The 18424-nt window shown below is 42.8% G+C and overlaps 2 protein-coding genes across 2 annotated transcripts; one reads left to right on the forward strand and one right to left on the reverse strand.

The window, feature by feature from the left end:
• The first annotated feature begins 2217 nt into the window (after positions 1 to 2217).
• Positions 2218 to 6445, forward strand: nop16 (NOP16 nucleolar protein homolog (yeast)). The gene is made up of 5 exons (XM_029519571.1): positions 2218 to 2398; positions 2658 to 2766; positions 3397 to 3463; positions 4514 to 4620; positions 6002 to 6445. The coding sequence occupies exons 1-5, from the start codon at positions 2292 to 2294 to the stop codon at positions 6143 to 6145; spliced, it is 534 nt and encodes a 177-aa protein (XP_029375431.1). The 5' UTR covers positions 2218 to 2291; the 3' UTR covers positions 6146 to 6445.
• A 3362-nt stretch (positions 6446 to 9807) lies between these two features.
• arl10 (ADP-ribosylation factor-like 10) lies at positions 9808 to 17571 on the reverse strand. Its single transcript, XM_029519871.1, has 4 exons — positions 17362 to 17571; positions 15090 to 15273; positions 11998 to 12173; positions 9808 to 10089 (listed from the first exon to the last, which is right to left on the reverse strand). Exons 1-4 carry the CDS (start codon positions 17497 to 17499, stop codon positions 9916 to 9918), a joined length of 672 nt encoding a protein of 223 aa, XP_029375731.1. The 5' UTR covers positions 17500 to 17571; the 3' UTR covers positions 9808 to 9915.
• Positions 17572 to 18424: the final 853 nt, after the last annotated feature.

Consider the following 18424-nt stretch of genomic DNA (forward strand, 5'->3'; position numbering starts at 1 on the left):
GAACCTGGACCTGGACCTGGACCACTCCGCCCGAAGAAGACCTGGACTTGGACTTGGATTTAGACCTGGACTGGGACCTTGTCCTGGACTTTGATTTGGACCCGGAGTCGGACTGACGTCTCACTCCGCTCGGAAAACAGAACCTTTAATCTTCTGATCTGATCTGATAAACAGAAATAAAAAGTTTTATATCAATATTATATTTAATTCCAACTGAAAATATTATATGACACAGAAACTTTAAAAATGTATTGTATTTGTATTAATGTATTGTTTATTTAGATTTTTACCTATATAGATTATATGTATATTTCTTTTTATTCATTCAAGAAGTGCTACACATGGTGCAAGAAAGAAAATTCCTGCACCAAAATGAACATAAACACATTCTATTTCTCTATATTGAGAAAAACTGAGAGCACAAGTTATTGATTTTCTTATTATTGATTATTATTCAATCATATAATCATATGTTTGATGAAGAATAAATGTAATGAATATAGAACATGTCCATGATTTATATGATTACATTTATTTTACATTGTTATTTAACCCATTAATGGTAATAACAGTAGTTTTGGGGGTTCAACCTTTGATTAGGAACACAGGGGAAAATCACACAGGGGTTTTCTGATCTGTTGTATTTACTCCTTTCTCTCATGTTTTTGGATTTTGTTGGCTTTATAAATGTACATTTTGTTTGTCTTAATGAAGAATTACCAAACGCTTGGCTGTGTTGCTTTCACATTTCTGTAATTGATTGATGTGCTAATTATGTAGCTGATGAAAAACATTCCCATCAGCTACATTTGTGATTCATGATGACGTAGGTCACAATATTTAAATCAATACACTATGACTGAAATTCAATTCCTCTTACGGGTCAGCGAGGTTTTGGTTTTATCAATCATATACTTCAGATTGATGCGCCGTTACATTTACAAAAATCAATAGATCCCTGACTCCAGAGCTGCTGCTCTTTGTGGCTCATCTTTCCCTTCATGGATCAATGAACGGACCGCGGTGCATTAAAGCTACATTAAGAAAGACTCATACTGTTTTGTCATGCATGCTGGTGACAGCAGCTCATATCATGCAGGGGGTTGATAAGAGTTATTGATCAGCTCTTGTTGCTCTGACTGCATCTCCTGGCTTTCACAAATTGCTCCTTCGACTAAACTTCCTTTAGCCGGCCGTCCTTGTCCTCAGCTGCGCGTGATGAGGAGTCTCTTTCACAAACCAAGACAAGAAGACCTCCAACACTGCAGCTCTGTGGGATGTTCCCAGTTTGCAGGGGTCAGAACCTAGAAGTGGTGGCCTATAGAAGGAAAACCACTGGACTACAGGGTCAAAGGTCAAAACTCATTGATGGGCTGTGTGGTCTGGCCCAACAGAAGAGCTCCTGTAGCTCAAACTGCTAAAGAAGTTCATGCTGGCTCGGTCTTGGTGTCCTTGCTGACCCCTGTCCAGCACCAAAACCTTCTCCAGTGGACACACGAGCACCAAAACGGAAGAAGGAGGTCTCTAACCTGGAGAAGACACGCCACCAGAATGCATTATGGGAAGAAGACCAGCTGTTGGAGATAGTGTGCTGTTTTCCAGGTCTTCATGGAAACACTATTCAACAGCCAGTTCAAGGTGTTGACTTGGCTCCAAATCCCCCAGACCTCAATCCAATCCAGACCTGACGAGCTGGATCCATGGAGTGTCCATCTCACAATGTCCAGGCCTTCAGATGTCTAGACGAGTCAAGACGGCGATGGTCAGGTGGTCACAATGTAATGACTGATTATTTACAATAAACAGATCACAAAATTAATTAAATTGGCTGAAATGAATTGTTGCTGCTGATAAATGAGATCAACTAAAATCTTGATCCACATTTTCAGACAATGTTTATTAAATATGAAATTATTATATTTACATTTATTAAAAACTGTGACTGAAATCAAACTGAGGCGATGATGAATGTTTTAAATCCATTTTGATATCTGGTGGATAAAAACTGCAGCTGCTTTCAACTTATAATTCATAATAATGTAATTTTTAAGTGTTAATTTAATTTAGTTTAATTAATGTCTGTTGTGTTGTATGGTTTGTGTATAGTGTAACACAAATTTAACAAAATTAAATTAAATGAAAAAAGAACCGGAAAAGTCAAAGGCAAGCCTAAGGCGCGGTCTGTACTCACGTGACCGGAAAAAAAACACACGTACTTCCGGTTACAGCTGCACGTTGAGGCAGACACACAAACTCTCTCCGGGAACGAAACAACACAACGACACACAAAGATGCCGAAAACAAAACAGTCGAGTAAAAGGAAGAAATTTGACTACACAAAGAACCGGAAGAAGCTGAAGAAACAATTTATCAAGAAATACAAACCGAGGATCGAGAAGTGAGTCCGAGCTAACGATGCTAAAGCTAACACACGTTTCACGTAGACCTGCTCCAGACCTGCAGAGCCGATGTGGACCTGGTTGACTTTCACAGCCTGTTCAACTTAAACCTGATTCGAGCTCAACCAGGTCCACCACACGAGAACCTGAGTCCAGTTTGACCACAAAATGAAAGTCAACAGAGGATTCTGCTCCAGATCTTCGTGTCAGGGGAGGAACGGTCCGTTTTTAATTCTGTGACTTCCTCTCGTTTCTCAGTGAGCAGATTCGAAATGCCTGGGACAACAGGAAGTCCACGGCCAGGAACCTGCTGGACATGGGCCTGGCGTTTGACCCGAACCGGTCTCTGCCCATAAAGAAACAGAGAGTGAGTTTGGACGTCCACCTGAATCTGACCCCTGAAAAGTCCCGTCACAGCTTAACTGTCACCTTCCAGTAGGAATGAAACTGTTAATAAGAGTTAATAAATAGTCAAATCCATTACAACTTTCTGCTGCCTTCAGGTGTTCTGGGAAGTTTTGGACCACAGTAATAAATCACGTTTTACTATATAAACTGAGTAATAATGTGTAACAGGTCTCCTAATGTGCCTGTAGTTTTTTGGGTTTGCCAGATGGAGGCAACAGAGCGCTAAAGATTAAGCATGAAACATTCACTTCAGTTTAAGAGTAAAAGTTTATAAATGATGTTAAAAAGAAGTAAACTGATGAATAAATGAGTTGTAAATGTGTGAATCAGAAGCAGGGATAAACAGAAAAGTGTTGTAACATCAGCACGGACATGTTTTTCTCAGCAGCTTTCTTCCTGCAGTTTCACCTCTTCAATAATGACAGCTGATTGATTTTGAACTTGTGTCTGGTTAGAGATGATAGTGTACGATCTGCGGAAAAGAAGCCCTTTGTTTGTTTTCCTACTCGACCCATAAACCCAGAAAGAAAGACCTGACCTCCGTTATTCCCTCATTAGGTTTGTCTTCTTGTTTCCTTCACATGTGCAGCTTCTCGGAGACGACCGTGAGATGAAAGCTCCTGTCAGAGTCGTCACCAAACCCTACGTTCTCAACCGTAAGTCACTTCATCGTCTTTATCTTTAGGACTGGAAGTCTGCAGCTGCTGCTTTTAATGAATGTTGCACTTGAAAACAACATTAGACCTGTTTTATTATTTATTATTATTTGATGTAGCAGTTGTGGTTATTCTATTTTATGCCGACAACAACAACACTTATGATACTCACAACATTCAATGTTGAGACGCATTTTAACTTCAAAAAACTTGCTGCTGTTGTGATAATGAACTGGGTTGTATTGTTATTTCAATTAATTGTGCAAATATAGATAAAGTGTAGAACCTAAATCCAAAGCAAACAAACGGGAGGAAACAAAGCATTCGACTATTTTCAGCTGCAGATTAAATCACATTTGGTGCTGAAGCTTTTCTGGCAGCAGGCGTGTGTGTGTGTGTGTGTGCGCTTATGTGTGGCTCTTTAATGTGGTTTTAAATCAGGCCTTTGTGGTTTTTTTGGGTCTTTTCATTTCACCAGTAAATGTTCAGCCCTCTCTGGACTCTTGCTCATCATTTTACATTCGTTAGCAGCACAAAGTCTCACGTCAGAGTTCACTAAAGTTCATGTTGTCTTTTTCTCCCCTCGGATCTGTTGGCTCGCTGTGTCTGAAGCCTAATTAGATATGAGTGAAATGTTTTTAATGTTGCCTCCAGCAGCAGAGACAGAAAACTTTGATCTGTGTTGATGTTTTTCATTTTGACACAAACAGATTTTTGGCTTTTTTTAAATTCTATATTCTCACAAAAACAGAGAAATTGTTCATCCTGTTTCCTCCTTAAACGTAATCAGCTGATCTGTCCAATCTGAAACTGATCAGATCTGAATCAGACTCCTTCTGTGTGTTTATCTGTCCATTCTCATCCTCCATCTTTGATAGTGACGTCTAGAGTCACGTCTCTACATCGGACGCTCCTATTGGCTCCAGTGGGTGATGTCACAGCCAATCAGCGTGTCTAATTGAGAGACAGGACCCCAAGGAGCCCCTAACCCTCAAACAGTCAGGATTGAGAAAATAGAAAAGTTGAGTTTTTCTGTCCTGTTTTAATCAGAAATGGAGGAGGAAGCGAGTCGACCGTCGAAAAGCACCAAGACTTTATCCTCCGACCTGATTGGCTACGTCCAGCACATGATCCAAGAACACGGCGACAACCACAAGGTGAGACCGACCAACCGGGATGTTGTTGCTGCGGCAACGCAGCTGCTCGGGCATCAGATGATTAATATGCTTGATTAATGATGGGATTATTAAAATTTAATGACATGGAACAGATTGGATTTTTTTTTAAATATAATTTTCCTCTGAAAAAGCCTCTAAAAAAGGAATCTGGGTTTTTGCAGCTGATGCCTCTTTGATATGGTCACAGAATCACACGGACCTCAGATTTCAGACTGTAGCTCGGAGGGGGGGGGGGGGTCCCGTTTCTGAAAAGGTCTCAGTGTCTGAGCCGTCTTTGTGGATTTGTGGTTTCACTTAGTGTGTAGAAGTAAAATTTAAATTTCAATCAAAATGAATGATTCATCTGAATCTCTTCGATTGTACAACATGGCAGCACAACAGACTATTATCCAAACACCAGCTGGGCGACCTACACCACCTGAAACACGAGAAACCGGATGGACTCATCAAACAAAAACCGTCTCAAACCATCAGCTTTGAGTGTAAATCGTCAGTTCAGACTTTTGGGGTTTTTTGACGGTGGGAAAAAAAGAAAGTGGAGGAAAATTCACTGTCAGCTGAGGAGGTCAGAGGTCAGGGAATCATTAGCATTATTAGCATAACTGGCATCAGAAGGGTAAAATCAGTTGGCACGTAATTTTCATCTGCAGCTTTTTAACCTTTAATATTAGAAATTCACCTTTTGGGCTGTTTAAGAAAAGTTTCCCTGTTGTTGCTTTCAAGGACACTGTTCTGTTTTATTCTACGCTATGTTCTATGCAGATAAGACCTTCTGTTCTATGCTCGGTTGTTTAGTGGGAAACTTGATTTGTCAGGCGAATATTTTTATCTCAGGAACGGCCGATGATAAAATTTTGTCCTCTGTCGAAAGACAGAGGACAAAAGCCGAAAGACAAAGCCGAAAGACAAATAAAGTTCAGTTCCATCATCTTCTGTCACGGCTGCTGATCAGCGTTTTCCTCCTGACATCAGGCTGAAAGGACGCACTCAGAGCTTTAAATGAGACGAGCCTTTATCAGAAAAGCGCCCCTTTCAAATGGATTTTCAACACTCAGTCTAAATCGGTCACATGCATCACTGTGACATTTTGTTAAATAACAGCCCTCTAAAATTCTCCTTGTTCTGGTGGACACATCAGACTGGATGAGGTTCAGGATTCAGGGTTCAGAAAATGGACCTGAGCTGCGATCAGCATCAGCCCCATTTCTCTTTTGACTCGGCTTCTCCAAGAAAGTCAGACTTTCCCGACATTCACAGGATCTGCAATTAATGGTGGCCAATTATAACCATCAACCACCTTGTTTGTCATATTGTACTGAGGTTTAAAGGGTGTTGGGTTCTGACCCTGCTGTCGTTTCAGGCAATGGCCAGAGATGAGAAGAATTACTACCAAGACACGCCCAAACAGATCAAGAGGAAGATCGACGAGTACAAGCGCTGCCACCCGAAGGAGTACGAAGCCTTCATCAGCTCTTTAGCGCCCCCACAGCCCACGGGCCAGTAGACTCTGGACTCTGTTCTGGACCTGATTGCATGAGACTGTGACTGAGAGTCCTGATGGGACTGAGACAATGTTGTTTTTATTGAATCAGCAGAGATGGAAACGTTAACGCGCAGAGAAAACCAGTTGACCCAGTTCATGTGACTGGATTCTGAGGAGTCGGGTCACAATAACACAGTTCAAATCTGAGTTCATTTCCTTCCATGGTAAATAAAAATATGGCATTTTCACTTCTTTTCTGTGTTCTTTAAACTCGCTGTTTTTACATGTTGATGCCTTAATAAAGTTTTCTCTGTATCTAAATTTGTTCCTTTTTATTTGAACAGTATGAGGTTAAAATGGGTGCTCAGTTTTGTCTGGGCTAAATAAATTCCCACGTTTAAAAGTACTGATCTGTTAAAGATTCTGAGCAGATGATCCCCACAGATGTTGGGGGGATGGGGGGGAACAACCAGCTTGAGCGTCTCTTCAGGGAACGAAGGTCGGTTTAATCAAAAAAGGGTTCAACACCATGAGAGGCAGAAAACAGGCTGAGAGCTGAGCGCTCTGCTTTTAGAAGATGGCAATCAGCAGTGAGAAGGTCTGTGTTCCAAAGCTCCGTAGTTTAACCTCTCCAGCATTTTATTTTAGATGTCCATTAGTAGATATATTTGTGCTTTTAAGAACCAAAAAGAACCATCTGCTCTCAATGACGTTCATCTACCTTTCGACTGTATGGACCTTTAAATATTAACCTCGTTGTCAACAAATCCCATAATAAGACCAAACCCTGCTTGTTTGCAGGTCCACAGGGATCCAGATTTGGGTATTTATAAAGGCAGCTGGTCTATTTTCATGTCATTGTGCACAGAAAGGTCTGAAATGAGAAAAAAGGTTTGTGCTCAGAAACTCCTGCAGGAAAATTTAATTGTCTTCCATCATCACACATAAACGTCGTTTGGTGTTCTGTTAACATTCTCAATAAAAGCTGCCATTAGTCAGTATTGGTCTGACGAATGGGACGTTTCCCAGTTGACTTGAATGTTCCTTTAAAATACAATCAACACTTTTGTGTCTGTGAACGTGACATCTGCCGTCATGACTTCGCTCCTCTGTGACCCTGTCGAGCTTGTTGCCACGGCAACAGTGTCAGGATGGAAACAAACAGTGGACGCACATTTAAAAAAAAAAACGTCAGAAGACGACGACCTTCAAACGCAGCCTCAGCTGAGTCAAACTGAGGGATTTCATTTTATTTTATTCTTCCAGTTAAAGCGACATTTGGGCCCGAGAAGCTGCTGAGAACTGAACTGATGTTGTGAAGAGGAGCTTTGGAGAGAAACTTCCTGTCAACACGTCTCGTAAACAAGCTTTGACAAAAATGAGAAACTCAAACCTGGTTTGTTTAGTAAGACCACTTTTATTTATTCACATAAATATCCAATTTTATTTTTAAATTAAAATTTATCTGCCTTCATCATCAGGTTTTCGGTAAAGTAAACTCTGTTGTGTTGGATTTTTGGTGAAACTGAAACTGTGTGGGTCTGGACAAAGTTCAGCTGAACTTGTTTATGTGAGCTGGAGTTTCCTGGTTGCTGTAAATCAGAGTGCACCTTATTCACCATTTATGGTTTCATTTTGAAGCTACACGATGTCGCTTTTCTCCAACATCTGATTCTGTCTGATCAGTTCACACACAAGAACTAACTAAAACACACTCTGAGTGTTTCCGTGTTTTCCTGATAAAAACTGTGTAAAGCAGAGTAACCAATAAAAAGCTCCTCTCGTGTGTTTGGGAGTGTCCGATGTAGAGACGTGACTGGAGACGTCACTATCAAAGATGGAGGATGAGAATGGACGGATAAACACACACCAACTATAACCTATAACCAGTTGTTGTACTTTGCCCAACTTTGCGTTTATGTTGACCTGCATTGTGTGTTAAATAGATCTGCCTGTGTTGTTTTTTGTGATAACGTTGTGTACACAACTGCGTAACTCTTTTTTCCCCCCCTAACCCTAACCCTAACTCTGGTCTCATGCAAAATCTAAAAGTTTTCATCTGAGAGTTTCACAATAAAGGTTCACGTTGTTCGGAGAACAAAAACACACACTGAGATGATGATCTAAAAGTTTTAAAGCTAACGACAAAAACATGGAGACATGCATGAATTCACATCTGAACAGGAAAAGCAGCCGTGCACAGAAATCCAGCCTTGCTGCCAAAACAACACAACATCAAATAGAATAAAACTTCACATTCATCACAAAGTTGTGCGTCATGAACAAACAGCATCAACATAATCAGGCTGCAGTTTATCTGTACAAGTAGCTTTAAAGTCAAACACACAGCAGTCACTTCTGCACTGATTCATTTCAGGATGTGTGTCTTTCTGGACTCAGAGTGTTTTTTTTTTTCAACAAAAAGGAAGTGAAATCCGAATTATGCCGGAAAAGAGACAAGAGGAGAGAATCTGACTGATCCCAGTTAAAAGTTTCTCTTCTGGCTCGATCACGAGCAACAACAACAACAACAAAAGAGAAAAAGAAAAAGAATAAAGCTGGTGATAATCTGTGTTTTTCTCATTGTCAACATGTCGCACAAAAAGACCAAAACCGACAATTAATCCATCCGATAAAGGGACGTTATCGGTGTGGCTCCATTGGCGACGAAAAAAAAAAGACTGAAAACACATTGTGAGTCACTCAGCCGACACATTGCTTCATTGTTACGAACACACACAGACACACACAGAGGTTATTTTATCTCAATCCTACACGCCTGCTTTAAATGTGTATTCATCCGCCACAGAAAATAGTCCCCAGAAACAATAATAGAAATAAAGCCATGATCAAATATTTTTAGAGATTTAAATCCTCATGTCAGGGGACCTGGACTCTGGGCCTGTAAAGTGACGTTAGTACTGTCGAGCCTTAAACCTGCAGCCTGTGTTCTACTGTACTGAAGTCTATGGGAAAATGTCCCTCCTGAAGAGTTTACGGTGTTCAATACGGAAGGTTTTGATTTTACATCGTCATCGTTGTACGGTTTGTGTGTTGGCAGGAAAACACTTCATGAAAAGGGAATACGAATGAGATGAGCTTTCGGTCATTAGTGGGCTTCAGCTCCTCGTTGTGGAGACTCCATCCGGTTTTGGTTTCAGACAGGGAATCTTAAAACACTCTCAAGCTGTCGAAGAGAAAAATATTCTGCTGCTTTTTAAAATGTCAAACGATGTCCCTTTAAATCCCCCATTAAACCCAGTTCACAGAGCTGGTGCAGGCTCAGCCCCCTGGGGGGCCTCCAACCTGGCAACGTAGAGTGTTGCCTGTTCTGCTCTGAAAACAGCAAACCAAACACAAACACACTTCAGTTCCCATTTTATCTTCAGCGTCATGGACATGCTGAAATAAACCTGTCACAGGTCGACATGGAGACGTTCAGCCTGAGTCATCAGCAGCAGGTGAACTTTGTGTTTCTGAGTCAGCGATCTGTGACTCAACCTTCATCCTTCTGTCCTCCTCCTCCTCCTCCTCCTCAGTCCTCCTCGAGGAGGAGCTGACGTATGAAGAGAACAAAGAGAATTAATGAGGCATCTTCGTCTTCTCAATGTCTTCTATTATTTAAAAAAAAAAAACAATTCCTGTCCATCAGTCTCAAAGGCCTTCATCATCAGCTCCTCTTCCTCTGCCTCAAATAAGACCGTGCTTATGAAAGGAAAGGGAGGAAGAGGAGGAGGAGGAGGAGGAGAGCGTCCTTCCTTTCGTCTCCAGCCCTCCATCTGGACTTGATTTCAGACGAGCTGGAGCAGGAGGTCCTGGATGGTGTCCAGGCCCTGGCAGGAGTTCCTCAGGGCTCCTTCTGACCCCAGCTGGGCAGCCAAGAGGAACAGCTTCCTGTCCTCGGTCACCGAGCTCAGAGACAAGGCGTCATGCAGCTCCGACACGCTGACAGCGTCCGGTTTATCCTGCCAAACAAGAAAACACCACAAAACGCTGCTGTTTTTAAAAACAAAGACCAACAAACTATCTGTCCAGCCCCGAAATATCTGCTGATGTGTTCAAATTAACTTAAAAATATTTGCAAAAGCGACAGAAGAGTTTCTTTCTCAGTTAGCTGTGCTGCTATATTATGCTACAGTTTGGTGGAAATGATGATTGTTTTAGCTTGTTTGTTGTTTTAGTTTTTTTTCTGTGGTTAAAGTTTATCGGTCAGCTAGTGACCTTTTATATTTTAATATAAAAATGGCTATTACATAACCTAATCTGCTTTTTCTCAGAACCTGACATGTCTTCAAATACCACACAGGCCTCAAACTAATGTGGAAATTTACTGTTACATCATGTTGGTAAAATAAAACTCTGTATTATGTGATGCTCTGAAATATCCTTCAAGTGCCACAGAATTTTCCCCGAAGGAACACGAGGTACCGCAGATATTCAGGCCCATCAGGAACAAACTGAGTATAAAAAACTGGCCTTCCAGTAAAATGAGCTGAAACCTGAAGCAAGCTCCGACTTTTTGGCCTTCAGAAAGTGAAGGTAACGTTACAAGGTAACACGTTTCCAAGCAAAACCTCGTCCTGAAAATAACCCACAATACCAACAAATGGATTCCAGCACAGAAAAAGGAAATAAATCAGCATTAACTTTCTTCGTGCTGGAAGTCTCAGTTCTGATGAGACAGTGAAGCAAACGCCGCCTCCCACACAAACCATTCAACTCAGGCTGCAGCCCAAAGAGCCGCCTCGTTCCTTCGCACCAACACGCAGGTTCTGCCTGAAGGAGCCTTTGTACTGTTTCCACGGAGGCGGAGAACAAAGTCGTGTTGGGGGGCGGGAGGACGTATCGCTGTCAGAAAAGGCTCCGCCCACTGAAGGTGTTCTTTTGTCTCACCTGCGTCTTTCTACATCAAGTTCACTTAATTATTGTTTCAGTGCTGTTCAGATGAATCAGTATCACCACTATCAAAACCTCTGCTCTTCTTCGAGACACGTGAATCACAGGTGGATAGATTGTATTGAAGTCTATGGGAAAATGTCCCTCGTAATGTATTGTGATGGCATCGGGCTAATTTCCTTCCAAAGAGCAACAGTTTAAGTTGAAGGAGAATGTGGATTAGAGACCAGCAGATGATGGGACGGTTTTAAAAGGCAGGAAAGACGAGTGCTCGTTTCAGACCTGTAGTTGTATAAAGCGGCTCCTGATTGGTCCAGGTTGACCTCGATACGCTGTGTTTACTGTAAAGTGGATTTTTACATCAGCTTCTCTCAGATTCTTTCCTCACTGATAATTCGACTCACCCTCAATGCTGAGCGGATGAAAGCTGCAGCTCTGACAGTTCCTGTGACAAATATTCTCCCTTCCCCTCCGAGGTCATGTATAATTTCACAAGTGCCGGGTGGGGAGGAGAAATACGAGGCGAGGAGGAAATATAGAAAATGTTTATTTCAGGAGTGCGACGGATCATCTCTGCTGGATGAATGAAGAGGGAATGACACTCGCTCCACTAAGTCCAGATTTATTTGAGAGTTTTTTGCCTAATTTATGTTAAACTCTGCATTTTTCCTTTGAAATTTAAAGGTTTGAGCTCCAAACCCTCCACGGGAAATAACTAAAGGACCATACCACCATATTAGTTTGTTTTGTTTAGTATATATTTAACAATATTCTTAAACTAAAGATTCATTTGGTAAACATCATGTGCTGGAACTAGCAACAATGTTTACTGAGCTGACAAATCAAAAGAGAAGTAGGGGCATTTTCCCATAGACTTCAATACAGTCAGTTTTTTTTTACAACCGGAAATCACCCTCCACTGCAGCACGTTAATGTAAATTCATAGCTCAAAGTCCTGTCCCTTTAAGTTGGTTTACCTGCTTGTTTCCCAGGATGACCACGGGCATCTGTGGCCCCACCCCCAGGAGGCGGTGCAGCTCCGCCTTCGCCAACGGGAGGCGGCTCCGATCAGCCGAGTCCACCACGTAGACCAGAACGTGAGTCCTCCTCATGTAGTCGGACCAGTAGCGCCGCAGGTCCTCGCCGCCGCCAACTGCAGCACAAACAGAAGAGTCATTTCACTTTCCAGGCGTGTGCAGCAGAGGAAGCTCTCTTTGCTTGTTCGTTTGATTAAGGACATCGCAATTCGCTGCTGTTCCACTGAAACCAGTTTAACTGTGAAGAGTTAACAGAGTCTTTTGTTTGCCTTTGTTTCAATTGACATTTTCCACATTTCATCTGTGTCATTTCCAGATTTCCATCCGTCCTCCCACGACCTTGTCGTCCTTCACCTGAGTTGGACGTCCTCAGATCTCAGATTCATCTGAGCTGATTATTTCTTATTTTATCTCTGAACTCCATTTAGTCGCCTTCATCCTCGATCTCGTTCCTTCGGTCTCTAAAAGGGTAAGACTGGTCTGAGAGCGCTTTGTAAAAGCTCCAGGCTTTATCTGTGATAAAATATTAGAAGCCTGCGGTTCACTTTGGCTTTTTCTAAACCTTTCAACAGAATCGAGCAGCTTCTCTGAATAAACTAAATTCACGGTGCAAAATCTGAGCTTTTGGTGTCACAGATGTGTTCCCAAGGTCAGAACACCAAACACCCACACAGGAATTCATTTAGCAACCTTCATCAGGTGTTTTTAAGGTGGAATTGAATTAAATCTTTTAAAGTTCCAGTAAAGATCCACAGTGTGGGAGTCTTTGTGTGTCTACACAGCTTCCATTTGCACAACACGTCTGAGTAATTTCACTGCAGTTAATGATCACGTACCAGGTCATAATTAAAGGAAACACTTTAAAGGTCCGGACGGTCTGAAGGTAGATGAAGTCTGAATGAGGCCGTAATAACGAAGGAGCAGTTTGTTATCTGATGTTTACTCTGTTTACTCCGAGCGTTTCATTATTTCAGTGTAAGGCAGCAGGAGCAGGAAGTGAACTGTTTCTGCTGACCAACGTGAAGAAAAGTGATTCATTCAGGATGTTTTCTGTCAGAAGGAGGATCAGATCAGTGAACCAAACGAACCCAATTTTAAATTAACTGCTGTGTGCGTCTGAATTGTTTCAGTGGGGGAATAAGTTTCACGTTCACCTCAGGCTCTAACTTCCCATGATTCCTGCTGAAAGCAGCGGCGTTTGACTCCAGTTTCCTCGCCACCTCTGAATCCAGCACGCCTCAGCAAAGAGTTCATTAGTGCCCGGCCTAATGGAGGATGTTGCTAGGAAACTGGGCTGTGATGTACCCTGCTGATGTGATGTGGCAGCAGTAAATACCTGTTCATGTGGCCAGGCGCGGAGAGGGCGGCGTCCCGAGCAGCTTGTGCTTCTGTAGTGGGAGGGATCTCAGCCTGATTCACGCCCACATTTGGTCACGCTGAGTCGGACTGGTGTGAATGACCGAGGACTGATTCGTCCTCGCCGGTCGTTCAGGTCTCACTGCAGGAGACTGCAGGTTTACACCGACCGAAGTCCAACTGCGTTTAACTTTGACCCAAAGACGTCTGACGGCACACACTGATCTGTGCTTTTCCGCTCGGCACGCCCTCCCTGGATCCTTCTGTTTTACTCTGAATGTTTCCTTCTTCTCCACATGTGTTTGGGTCCTTTCTCTCTTTATCTGATCAGGAGTTCTGCTCATTAATGATGAAAAATCAGCTCCAAATATCTGATTGTCTTTATTCTGTTACTCCAGATGTCACTATGAAAGATGGAGGATGAGAATGGACGGATAAACACACAGAAGGAGTCAGAGAGTCAGACTGATCTGATCTGATCAGTTTGGACAGATCAGCTGATTCTGCAGTTTAAGGAGGAAATCATTTAAAAAATCACGCTGTACTGCACTGAGAGTCGTGATCATCGGACGGAGTATAAAAATGTGAATTTAAGAAAGTTTAGCTTTGAATATGGAATAAAGAATCAGCGGCCAAAACGCGCTGAAGTCATAATTGTTGCTCTCTCAGCTCTGAAGTTTGATCATTTCATGTTTTTATACATGAAGTCTGCTGCATAATCAGCTGCTCGTTTACATTTTCCTCCAGTTTCTCTGTCGATGTGAAGAGAATCCTGGAAACATGAAGTCAATCTGGATCCTGAAGGTCTGGACTCCATTTTTCTGTTTCACAGAAACGGAGGATCTATTGTGGTCCAGATCAGGGGAAGATCTGGTCTGTGCCTCTAAAGTCAGATCTGATGGACTTCAAACTCAGAATAAACGACGGGAAACTGGGAACGATGAGAAACCTCTTCCTGGTCCTGAGCTGAACTTCCCTTTAGCACAGAACCAGAAGTTTGAATCACTTCTCTAACTAATCTGATCTGCATCTCTTCATCAACACAGAGACTCCTCTGTGGAAGAAATCAGGAAACGGCTCTCAGAGGAAGAAAACTGACTTTTCATCAGAACAAACACTTCAAACTTTTTGTCCAAGCTGTCGGAAAGTGACAGGAACAAACTCCCTCTGGCCGAAATGTTAAATTCATTCTGTTAACATTTACTTTTCCTTCTCGGGGAGAGTTTTTATATTACAGACGTGCAGCGTTCAGGCTCAGCAGCTTCCTGCTGTTCTCTGCAGTAAAACATGATGTTTGTTTCATCGTCTCCCGCTGGATATGCTTTTATTTGTGTCAGCGTTTAGTGGTTATATAAGCTGTGGTATAAAATCACCACGAATGTGAGCGAGTTCGACCTTCAGGCTTGTTGCAGATTTCCCAGAGTCCATATGTTTCCGATTTCAAGCTGAACTTAACAAAGTAAACCCGATTCAACGACTGGATTCAGGAAGTGAGGTTTAAAACCAGACGTCATCAGGATCAGAGCCTCCTCTCTTCTGATTGGCTCCGTAGAGAAGGAGGCGGTCCTAAACTACACAGAGACTGTTTTTGGGTCAATCACAAATATATCTCTTATCAACCCTTCAAATAAAACAGACTAGCTAGCTACTTCAGATCTGGTCTTTCAGGGTCTTACTCTCCAGGAAGTCCAGCTGGCAGGCGGGGGCGTTCAGGCTCATGAAGTTGAAGCCCCGGGTCGGTCGGCAGCGGCCCCTCCTGGCTGCCGGCTGTCCGGGCAACAGACCCAGCAGCATGCTGCTCTTCCCGGCCCCGTCCAGTCCCAGGACCAGGACCTGCCGCTTCCCGCGGTCCTCCTCCTCCTGCAGGCGAAGACCACATGTTGGTTAATCAGTCTGAATCTGGTCCACATCAGGTTCAGAACCTGAACCTGGATCAGGTCTGAGTCTGATGTGGACCCTCAAAACAGGAAAAGCTGGTTATATTGTTGAATGAGACATTAAAGGACGTGGGACGTCCTGATGAGTAAACTGACGCCATTGGCGGAATGTTGGAGCTTCCTGATTGGTTGTTGCTCTTTCAAGAAGAATCAGAGCTAACAGACAGTGGCGGCAACTTCTGGAGACGGTAACGAGGCGTTCACTGACACCACAATAACAAGGATTTTCTGGTAGTTCTTCAGTGAATTCAGCTGAACTCACAGCTGGGTCTTTGTCTTTAATCCATCTGTTTGGTGGTTTCTGTCTTTCTTTCCCCCAATGAGCTGACAGTGAGAGCAGCTTTGCTGTCAATTCAGACGTAGGAGACGAGCTGAAACACCAGCAGGACGTCACTCAGCTGGCCAGATATTTTCATTTTGAAGATTTGACTATAAAATGAATGCTGAATAAATAATGAAGATGATCATTCTGTTTCGGGAATTACACGGTGCTCAGGAAGAGTCTTCATCAGCAAACCTCTGGAGGTAAAACTCCGGATATCACACTTTAATAAAGAACAAATGACCCTGAGCGTTATTTCTGAAGCTTCACGTCAGAGCTGCTGAGACAGAAAAGACTCAGGAACCTTTGGTGCTCCTGCACACGTCAGCCATCCCCGTTTTAAAAGTCACATAAGGTTAGTCTTTCATCATGTAGTCTGCAGGCGCGCAAAGTTAATTAGCAATTCATATCAGCCCGTTTTTAGCCTCTTTATCCAAAGAAAGATCACACGTCACTTTGCAGATGCATGATCGAGCCTTAAAGATGAATACATTTTCACAATTACAGCTTCAGCACGGCTCTAATTTGATCCCCGGACAGATAGAGCTGCAGCTGCAGCTTTTATCCAGAAGGATCACTTCTGGGGGTCCGGTGGTGTCGTCTGATTCGGCTGGACCTGGATCACACAGGGGATCCAAACCAAACCTTAAACACTGGTTCCTCCTTTTGTTTTATCTCCCGCTCCATTTGGAGGCTTGACTCTTCAGACTTTTTCTTTTAGGTTTCAAACGCCCTCCTGACAGTTCCCATACACTCTGAGATGCTGTAGTGATTTCTAGCGTTTTTTCTGCTCTGCAGGGAGGAGGGAAAAAAGCCACGCTCAACTTCAAGATCTGCTCTGCTGGATCTGACAGGGAGGGACTTAACATCTTGCTCAAGGACACTCCAGCGAGGCAGACTTCAGAGTTTTACCCATCAGCCAGTTCGCCTAAAGCAATTTACTGAGAGAGAGCGATGTGAAGGAAACTACAAACCTTCTGTCACAGAACATCCAGCTCGTCTGCTTCTTCTTCAGTCAGTAATCAGACGGTGCTTCTTAAATCAAGCCAAAGGTGAATCTGACCTGCTGTGTACTCTGTCCTGATTGGGTGGTACAGTCTGTCAATCACAGCGCCGTCCACGCCTTCTTTCTACATCTTATTAAAAGTCTTCATCGCACTTCAGTTCAACATCATCATCATCATCATCACTCTATGTAGATCTCTTTAAACAGTTCTGCCTTCACCACCATAATCATCTTCATCATCATCATCCTCACTACTTACAGCTCTTCATTCAGTCATCATGACTACCATCATCATCATCACAACACTGATTCAAAGCTACCATCACCATCATCTCCTCCTCTGTCCTTTGACAAGCATCTTCATCTTCATCCGCACTATTTTAACATCTTCAGTGTTGACCTTCATCATCAGCCTTCTTCATTCAAAGCTACCATCATCATCCTCACCATCATTAAAAACAACTGTCCTTTAAGAAGCATCTTCATCATCGTCATCATGACATCTTTAACACGTCAGTAATTCATCATCGGTCCATTCACATCTTCATCAGCAGCAGGCACCATGACAGGCTCTTCATCGTCCTCATCATCCTCAGCTCAGCCAGATGTGGCATCAGCTGTTTAAGTGAAACATCTGGGCAGCAACAACAACAACACAAAAGCCGGTGAACGTGAGTTCCCACCTCCTTGATGGTGCAGTAGTCCGCCTGAGGAGCCCACATCCTCCGCCTGTAGAAGTAGTTGAGGGCGATGAAGAGCGCGGAGCCGAGAGCGGCCACGGCGGCGGTGAGCGCGATGGAGATGTGCCGGAGGAGAACCATGGATGGGGTCAGTCACCGCTGGGCTCCGGTCTCCGGGCTCCGGTCTCCGGTCCGGACGCTTCTACATGTGACCGAGCTCCGGAAGCTTGTTTTTGTTTCCAGACACGCTGCGTTCACGGACGGCTCGGAAAGTAGCGCAGCTTTCTGGTGCGCGTCAATCCAAAACCGGATCATGGAATGCTGTGAATATGTGTGTTAAAAACACCTTCAGGCCTGTTTGTTTTATTTTTTAGGACTAAATGTTGATGTTTTCTGCTTCTGGTTAGCTTAAACTGACAATCTGATGTGTTTTCATTGATAAACAGATGAAACATCACTTCTCCAAACTTCATTTTAATTTTAATACTCACCTGCCTCTTTCTTTTATTTGCATTTAGGCAACACAAAAAGACAAATTCCATCTTAATCCACAAAAAAAAAAAAAAAAAAGAAAAATAAAGAAAAGGACCAAATCTTTAGCATTAAATCTTCTTAAATCTCATTCATTAGCTGTAAATGTGCAACAAATACCAGGGAAAAACTGACAGGCCCTTCAGAGTCCCGTTCTTCTCGTCAACAGAAAATGGTGAAAGTAATGTGACATTTTTATGCAAACTGAAAGATTCAGCAGTGGCGGTGAATTTATTCGATCCATGAATACGTTCCTGCTGATCTGTCAGGATGTCCAACTGTGCAGTGTCTTTTAGCTCCATGTTTGGTCTCCACCGTCTTCTGAGTGAAATGGTTGGTATAAGTTCACCAGCTGCTGCTGTCTTTTTTTTTTTTTAAAGCTTCCTATTTGGATATTTTTCTTAACTTTCTCTAAAAAGAGAAGTGGAAGATATCTGAAAACCAGAAGAGTTGAACCTTTAGCTAAAATCTAATATTTAGATTTAACAGTTTGACCCCCAGGCTCTCTGTTGACCGCCTTTTTGGCTTGCAATGA

This window comes from Echeneis naucrates, chromosome 14 (genome assembly GCF_900963305.1).
Source record: "Echeneis naucrates chromosome 14, fEcheNa1.1, whole genome shotgun sequence".
In the NCBI taxonomy this organism is placed as follows: Eukaryota; Metazoa; Chordata; class Actinopteri; order Carangiformes; family Echeneidae; genus Echeneis; species Echeneis naucrates.

Excerpts from the sequence above, each read along its gene's own strand:
- nop16 (XM_029519571.1), top strand. The coding sequence starts at position 2,292 with ATGCCGAAAACAAAACAGTCGAGTAAAAGGAAGAAATTTGACTACACA. Across the intron at positions 2,767-3,396 it reads TGCCCATAAAGAAACAGAGA|CTTCTCGGAGACGACCGTGA; the intron begins GTGAGTTTGGAC and ends TCACATGTGCAG. Across the intron at positions 4,621-6,001 it reads AACACGGCGACAACCACAAG|GCAATGGCCAGAGATGAGAA; the intron begins GTGAGACCGACC and ends CTGTCGTTTCAG.
- arl10 (XM_029519871.1), bottom strand. The coding sequence starts at position 17,499 with ATGGTTCTCCTCCGGCACATCTCCATCGCGCTCACCGCCGCCGTGGCC. Across the intron at positions 15,274-17,361 it reads ACTACTGCACCATCAAGGAG|GAGGAGGAGGACCGCGGGAA; the intron begins GTGGGAACTCAC and ends CTTCGCCTGCAG. Across the intron at positions 10,090-11,997 it reads TCATCCTGGGAAACAAGCAG|GATAAACCGGACGCTGTCAG; the intron begins GTAAACCAACTT and ends CTTGTTTGGCAG.